Below are 8202 nucleotides of genomic sequence, written 5' to 3' on the forward strand. Positions count from 1 at the left end.
TCTAATGTGAGCTGGTGTTGCAATTTTTTTATAGGGGGGGTGGGGGGCGGGGGATAGGTGGTGAGGAGATCCTCCGCAAAAAAAAAGGTACCGAAGTGCTCACAAACTGAGCTCGTTTTTCTCCTTCGTTTAAAGGAGGGTTTTTTTTGACGGAGGTGTAAATTTTCTCTCCACTCCCCCCCCACCCCCCCCCCCTCCCCACACACTCACACACAAACCTTTCTACATGGCGAACAAAGCCATCGATTGGGAGAACAGCGGGGATCGCGACATGTACGGTCACTTTCAGGACTGGTGTCTGAGAACCTACGGGGATTCGGGCAAAACAAAGACGGTCACTCGGAAAAAATACGACCGGATCGTACAGCTCTTGAGCGGAGTCGAGCTCGGCACGGTCGATAATGCCAAATTCAAATTTTGGGTGAAATCGAAGGGATTCCAGCTAGGGATGGGCGATCAGAAAAAGGGTGCAGCCGGAAAACCAGCGGTATACGTACCAGTAAAAACAACGGTTAGTCTCCCAGAGTGGGGGGATTTATTTATTTATTATCTTATCAATAAATGTTTTGTCTGTCTTAAAGTCTGGGCTAGTTTACTGTGCTGTGTAAAATTTTTCAGGCGGCCCTCTCTGGCTGTCACGTACTGATTTGCATGACTGCCTAGTGTTGAACACCTGGCCACTGTCTCCATGTAAAATGAGGCAAATAAATAGTCGTTCCCAAATGCAGGAGCCTTGTATCTGAACTTTGCACAGGTCTGGTCTTAAAAAGAAAGCTGGATATTCAGGTCATTTCGGAGGAAAACAGATTCTTCCCTAAGGAAGAACTCTTGCGAATTAAAGACGCAATCTGTGGCACTGCATGTTCATTGAACTGCAAAATGATGTTGCAAGTTTGTACGACTTTTCCGAATTGTAACCTCGCCAGTATAGTACAGCATCTATTTATAGGATAGAAGTTAGCGATTTTCCTATTTCCTATTTTTTAGGGAAGAGTAATAGCCTGTGGAATAGCTGATGGGAATTTGTCTGGGATTTTTTGATAAAAAACGAGGAGCACGGTGACCATAGGTCGATGTTCGGGAATACCATTCCGCAGTGATGTGCTGCCGTGATGCCCCCTGGCACATATCAACTGTTTCCTGCTCCGTCTACCCATCAGTCTCTGTGTTTTTCTCTCTCTCCTGGTTTATTTCTAAAGCTTTAAATTGTGCTTACGCTCATTTTCCTTATGTGTTACCATCAGCTGTCTCTGCCCCATCTTCGCCTCGCCTTTATTTTTATCCGGTGACATCTTAAACGGTATGGTTTCTGTGACCAGACTCAACCTCCCTGTCTGACACACAGACTCCTGTTAGTCAGGTCTCCCTTTTTTTATTTTTTGGAAGATTATGGGATCCTTTCGGTTCATGTAAAACGAATGGCGAAGCACGGTTTAAAAGTCAGTCTTAACAGATCTAAAAGTGTCCAATCTAGCTTGTTAGTCTCCCTTTTCATCGCTTCATCTTGTTTTTCTTACCTCCTGCCCACTCTCTCTCCCCAACCACCTCCCCCCCTTGTCCCCGTGTCTCGCTCGTTTTTCTGTCTCCCTCACCCATCCCGTCTTTCCGCCATCCCGTCTCTTTCTCATTACGTCTCTCCCTCTCCCCATCCCGTCTCTCTCTCTCTCCCCATTCTATCTGTCCCCATCCCCTCCTCACCCCCCTCTCCCCATCCCCTCCTCACCCCCCTCTCCCCATTCCCTCCTCACCCCCCTCTCCCCATTCCCTCCTCACCCCCCTCTCCCCGTCCCCTCCTCACCCCCCTCTCCCCGTCCCCTCCTCACCCCCCTCTCCCCGTCCCCTCCTCACCCCCCTCTCCCCGTCCCCTCCTCACCCCCCTCTCCCCGTCCCCTCCTCACCCCCCTCTCCCCGTCCCCTCCTCACCCCCCTCTCCCCGTCCCCCCCTCACCCCCCTCTCCCTGTCCCCTCCTCACCCCCTCTCCCCGTCCCCTCCTCACCCCCCTCTCCCCGTCCCCTCCTCACCCCCCTCTCCCCGTCCCCTCCTCACCCCCCTCTCCCCATCCCCTCCTCACCCCCTCTCCCCATCCCCTCCTCACCCCCCTCTCCCTCCCATCTCTCTCCCTCCCTCACATCTCCCACTCCCTTCCTCTCCATCTACCCCTCACCATCTCCCCCCATCCTCCCTCCCCATCTCCCCCTCCCTCCCCATCTCCCTCCCCCGCCCTCCCTCCCTCCCCTTCTCCCTCTCCCCCCTCCCCCCCTCCCCATCTCCCTCTCCCGCCCTCCCCCCTCCCCATCTCCCTCTCCCGCCCTCCCCCCTCCCCATCTCCCTCTCCCGCCCTCCCCCCTCCCCATCTCCCTCTCCCGCCCTCCCTCCCCATCTCCCTCTCCCGCCCTCCCTCCCCATCTCCCTCTCCCGCCCTCCCTCTCCCTCCTTCCCTCCTTTCTCCATCTACCTTCCCTTCACCACACCTCCTCCTCCCTCCCCTCCTCCTCCTCTCCTCTCCTCCCCTCCCCTCCTCCTCTCCTCCCTCTCCCCTCCCCTTATCCTCCCCTCCCCTTATCCTCCCCTGCTCTCCTCTCCTCCCCCTGCTCCCCTCCTCCACCCCCTCTCCCCCTCACCTTCCTCCCCCTCCCTCTCATCCCCCTCCCCCTCCCGTCTCCTCCCCCCTCCCCCTCCCATCTCCTCCCCTTCCCCTCTCCTCCCCCTCCCCTTCTATTCCCCCTCCCCCTCTCCTACCCACCTCCCCCTCTCCTACCACCTTCTCCTCCCTCTCCCCTCCCCCCAGCCCCTCCCCCTACCCCCTCCCCCTCTTGCCCCCTTTCCCACACCTCCCAGCCCCCATTTGCCCCCCAACCCCTTCCTCCATCCCCATCTTCCCTCCCCCACCCCGTCCCCCTCCCCCACCCCCGTCCCCGTCCCCTCCCCATCCCCCTCCCCCATCCCTGTCCCCCCTCCCCCATCCCCGTCCCCCCTCCTCCATCCCCGTCCCCCCTCCTCCATTCCCGTCCCCCCCACCTCCCATCCCCCCTCCTCCACCCACACCCCCTCCCCCATTCCCACTCCCCATCCCCCTCCCCCACCCCTCATCCTCTCCCACCCATCATCCTCTCCCCTCCCCCTTCCTAATCCTCTCCCCCTCATCCCGTCCCCCTCCCCCTCCCACCACCTCACTCCCCCTCTCCTCTGCCCCACCCCCTCCCCCTCTCCTCCTCGGCCCCCTCCCCCTCCCCCTCTCCTCCTCTGCCCCCACCCCTTCCCCCTCTCCTCCTCTGCCCCCACCCCTTCCCCCTCTCCTCCTCTGCCCCCACCCCTTCCCCCTCTCCTCCTCTGCCCCCACCCCTTCCCCCTCTCCTCCTCTGCCCCACCCCCTTCCCCCCCTCCTCCTCTGCCCCCACACTCCCATCCCCCCACCCCCACCCCATTCCCTCCCAACCCCATCCCCCGATCCCCCCTCCCCCACACCATCTCCTCCACCCCCCTCCCCACACCCCATCCCCCCTCCCCCACACCCCCATCCCCCCCACCACACCCCCATCCCCCTCCCCCACATCCCCATCCTCCCCCCGACACCCCACTACCCCTCCTCCATCCCCGTCCCCATCCCCCTCCTCCATCCCCACCCCCTCCCTCTCCCCCACCTGTTCCTCCACCCCCACCCCACCCATCCCCCCCTCCCCACCTGCCCTCCAACACCCTCCCCCACCCCATCCCAACCCCTCCCCATCCCAACCCCTCCCCATCCCTCTCCTCTCCCGCTCCCCATCCTCCTCCTCTCCCGCTCCCCATCCTCTTCCCCCATCCTCTCCTTCTCCACCATCCTCTCCCTCTCCACCATCCTCCCTCTCTCCCCCTCCCCATGCCCTCCCCTCCCCTCCTCCCCTCCCCCTCTCCACATCCCTCCCCTCCCCATCCTCCCACCTCCCCTCTCCACATCCCCTCCCCCTCCCCATCCTCCCACCTCCCCTCTCCACATCCCCTCCCCCTCCCCAGACTCTCGCCCTCCCCCATCCTCACAAGCTCCCCATCCTCTCTCCTCCCCAATCCCTTCCCCAATCCCCTCCCCATCCTCTCTCCCTTCCCATCCTCTCTCCCTCCCCCTCCCCATCCTCACCCCCTCCCCTCCTCCCTTCCCCTCACCCTCCCCCCCTCCCCCTCCCCCTTCCCCCTCCTCCTCCCCCCTCCCCACTTCCTACTGCCCTCCCTCCCTCCTTTCCCCTCACCCTCCTCCTTTCCCCTCACCCTCCTCCTTTCCCCTCACCCTCCTCCTTTCCCCTCACCCTCTTGCCATCCCCTCACCCTCCTCCCATCCCCTCACCCTCCACCCTTCCCCTCCCCCTCAACCTCCTCCCCCTCCCCCCATCCCCCTCCTCTCCTCTCCTCTCCCCTCCCGCCCCCTCCCCCCTCACCCTCCCTCCCCGCCCCCTCCCCCTCACCCTCCTCTCCCCTTCCCACACCCTCCCCCTCCTCCTCCTCCTCCCTCCTCTCTCCCTCCCCCTCCTCTCCCCTTCCCCTCCTCTCCCCTCCCTCCCTCCCTCCCCCTCCCCTCCCTCCCCCCTCCCTCCTCCCCCTCCCTCCCTCCCCCCCTCTCCCCTCCCTCCCTCCCCCTCCTGCCCCTCCCCACCCCCTCCCCCTCCTCACCCCCTCCCCCTCCTCTCCCCTCCCCACCCCCATCCCCCCTCCCCCTCCCCACCCACCTCGCCCTCCTCCTCCCACCCCCCTCTCCTCCCCTCCCCTCCCCCCACCCCCCTCCTCTCCCCCTCACCCGTCCCCGTCCTCACACCTCCCCCTCCCCCTCCCCACACCCCCCTCCCCACTCCCCTCCCCACCCCCCCCACCCCTCCCCCTCCTCTCCCCTCCCACCCCTCCCCCTCCTCTCCCCTCCCCCTCCTCTCCCCTACCCCTCCCCCCTCCTCCCCTACCCCTCCCCCTCCTCTCCCCTCCCCTCCTCTCCCCTACCCCCTCCCCCTCCTCTCCCCTCCCCCTTCTCCCCCTCCTCTCCCCTCCCCCTTCTCCCCCTCCTCTCCCCTGCCCCTTCACCCCTTACCCTCCCCTCCCCCTTCTCCCCTTCCCCCCTCCTCCCTTCCCCCTGCTCTCTTCCCCCTCCGCCTCCCCCCTCCTCCCATACCCCTCCCCCTCCTCCCTTCCCTTCCTCCCTTCCCCTTCCCCCTCTTCCCTTCCCCCTTCCCCCTCCCCACGTCCCCTTTCCCCTCCACCCTTCCCCCTCCCCCCCTTCCCCCTCCCCTCTTCCCCCACCCCCTCCCCCCTCTCTCTCCACCCCTCACCCGCCCTCCCCCCTCCTCTCCCCTCCCCCTCCTCTCCCCTCCCCCTCCTCCCCCTCCCCTCCACCCTCCCCCCTCCCCTGCCCCCCACCCTCCCCCCTGCTCTCCCCTCCCCCCTGCTCTCCACTCCCCCCCTCCTCTCCACTCCCCCGCGTCTCCCCACCCCCCTCCCTACTCCCCACCCCCTCCTCTCCCCTCCCTCTCCTCTCCCCACCCCCTCCTCTCCCCTCCCCCTCCCCCCACCCCCTCCTCTCCCCTCCCCCTCCTCTCCCCCCCCTCCTCTCCCCCTCCCCTCCCTCCCCCTCCCCTCCCCCTCCCTCTCCCCTCCCCCTCCTCTCCCCTCCCCCCACCCCACTCTCCCCTCCCCCCTCCTCCCCCTTCCCCTTCCTCCCCCTTCCCCCTCCCTCCCCTTCCCCGCTTCCTCCCCCCTTCCTCCCCCCTTCCCCCCTCCCTCCTTCCCCCCTCCCCCTCCCTCCTCCCTCCCTCCCCCCTTCCCCCCTCCCCCCTCCCCCCTTCCCCCCTCCCCCTTCCTCCCCCTCCCCTTCCCCCTCCTCCCTCCCCCTCCCTCCTCCCTCCCCCCTTCCCCCCCTCCTCCCCCCTTCCCCCCTCCTCCCCCTTCCCCCTCCCTCCCTCCCCCCTTCCCCTTCCTCCCCCTCCCCCTTCCCTCCCCTCCCCCTTCCTCCCCCCCTCCCCCCTTCCTCCCCCCTCCCCCCTTCCTCCCCCTTCCCCCTCCCCCTTCCCCCTCCCCCCTTCCTCCCTCCCCCCTTCCTCCCTCCCCCTCCCCCCTTCCTCCCCCCTCCCCCCCCCTCCCCCCTCCCCCCCCTTTCCCCCCTTCCTCCCTCCCCCCCCTTCCTCCTCCCTTCCCTTTCCCCCTCCCCTCCCCCTTCCCCCTCCCCCTTCCCCCTCCCCCTTCCGCCCCCCTCCTCCCCTTCCTCCCCCCCTCCTCCCCCTCCCCCTTCCTCCCCCCCTCCTCCCCCTTCCCCCTCCCCTTCCCCCTCCCTCCCCCCTTCCCCCCCTCCTCCCCTTCCCTTCCCTCCCCCTCCCCCCTTCCTCCCCCTCCCCCCTTCCTCCCCCCTCCCCCCTTCCTCCCCCTCCCCCTTCCTCCCCCCTTCCTCCCCCTCCCCCCTTCCTCCCTCCTCCTCCCCCCTTCCTCCCTCCTCCCCCCTTCCTCCGTCCTCCCCTCCTCCCTCCCCCCCTCCTCCCTCCCCCCCTCCTCCCCTTCCCCCTTCCCCTTCCCCTTCCCCCTCCCCTTCCCCTTCCCCCTCCCCTTTCCCCCTCCCCCTTCCCTTTCCCCCTCCCCCTTCCCTTTCCCCCTCCCCCTTCCCCTTCCCTTTCCCCCTCCCTTTCCCCCTCCCCCTCCCCCTTCCCCTTCCCCCTCCCCCTTCCCCTTCCCCCTCCCCCTTCCCCTTCCCTTTCCCCCTCCTCCCCTTCCTCCCCCCCTCCTCCCCCTTCCCCTTCCCCTTCCCCCTCCCCCCTTCGTCCCCCCTCCCCCCTTCGTCCCCCCTTCCTCCCCCCTTCCCCTCCCCCCTTCCTCCCCCCCTTCCCCTCCCCCCTTCCTCCCCCCCTTCCCCTCCCCCCTTCCTCCCCCCCTTCCCCTCCCCCCTTCCTCCCCCCCTTCCCCTCCCCCCTTCCTCCCCCCCTTCCCCTCCCCCCTTCCTCCCCCCCTTCCCCTCCCCCCTTCCTCCCCCCCCTTCCTCCCCCCCTTCCCCTCCCCCCTTCCTCCCCCCCCTTCCCCTCCCCCCTTCCTCCCCCCCTTCCCCTCCCCCCTTCCTCCCCCCCTTCCCCTCCCCCCTTCCTCCCCCCCTTCCCCTCCCCCCTTCCTCCCCCCCCTTCCCCTCCCCCCTTCCTCCCCCCTTCCTCCCCCCCCCCTTCCCCTCCCCCCTTCCCCTCCCCCCTTCCTCCCCCCTTCCCCATTCTGTCTCTTCTCATTTACCCCGCCCCCAACTGCTCCCCGTCGCCCGTGATCCCGTCCCCTCTATCTCCCCGCAACCTTCCCTTCCCATCCCATTTGTCATTGCTTGCGGTAGTAACTAATTAGCCTGCATCAGCACACTCCTGGCCAGGTAAATTGCACTTGGGTGAGCAGTGCAAAGCACTAGCTCTCCAGTTCATTATAATTAGCTAAATGAGCCAGTCCTTGGAGAGTAGAGCAGCGGAAACCACAAGTGGAAAACAGAAAGACGCCTGGGAGTGAAATGAAATAATAGGGGAAATTGGGAACCAATATCATTGGGATTTTTTTTGAATTGGTATTTTTGTGGGTGTATGTAGAGAGGTTACCGACACAAATCGTAGATTTATGCAGGATGGATCATTTAGCGCTAACCTTTTGGTTCTTCCAAGAGTAATTGCGAAATAGGTAAAAAAAAGACAGTATGGAAGTCAGGCTGTAGTACAGTGGATGTACTTTGTTGCCAGGCAACAAGCTCTGCGCCCCAGCTCCTAATTCTGTGCGGGAGGCCAAGTGGATATTGACAATAATGCTCTGCACTTTATTTCTATAGAAGACTCTCACTTAAATGTTATCTCCGTTGCAAGTGTATCCACTTTCTTGAAGCGAGGTTTTGTGCATATTTATTTTTTAAATTGAATATTGACAGTAGGACTGCATCTTGCGTGCAGTACACTGGTGTTTACTCTTTCATAGACTTTATGTCTTTGCTGTTGACTACTTAAACGGACCAACTCACTTTGGTTGATCGAAGTCAACTAAATTTCAGAGAATCTTTTGTGAAAATTATAAAATTAGATTAATGATTTATATGTTAAAACTGTTACATTTCTGTTTTCAAACTGGTAGGTAGGTTTGCTTTTTGATTCCTATTTTTGTAGGGAAAATCACGTAGAAAGGGACAGCTTTGACATGTGATCCAATGTCATTTAGTTGTTGGATAAAAGGAAATTATGCTTGAAGAAGGG

At 63.6% G+C, this 8202-nt stretch overlaps 1 protein-coding gene across 1 annotated transcript in view; it reads left to right on the forward strand.

Moving 5' to 3' along the window:
* The first annotated feature begins 205 nt into the window (after window positions 1-205).
* nol4lb (nucleolar protein 4-like b) overlaps window positions 206-8202 on the forward strand; it is a 305822-nt gene continuing 297825 nt past the window's right edge. The window contains exon 1 of the mRNA XM_080204815.1: window positions 206-511. Within this exon, the coding sequence (XP_080060941.1) occupies window positions 227-511 (285 nt within the window). The 5' untranslated portion in view covers window positions 206-226. The remainder of the gene's footprint in view (window positions 512-8202) is intronic.

The sequence above is a fragment of the Carcharhinus amblyrhynchos genome, chromosome 16 (assembly GCF_965287045.1).
Source record: "Carcharhinus amblyrhynchos chromosome 16, sCarAmb.v2.hapA, whole genome shotgun sequence".
Taxonomy (NCBI): Eukaryota; Metazoa; Chordata; class Chondrichthyes; order Carcharhiniformes; family Carcharhinidae; genus Carcharhinus; species Carcharhinus amblyrhynchos.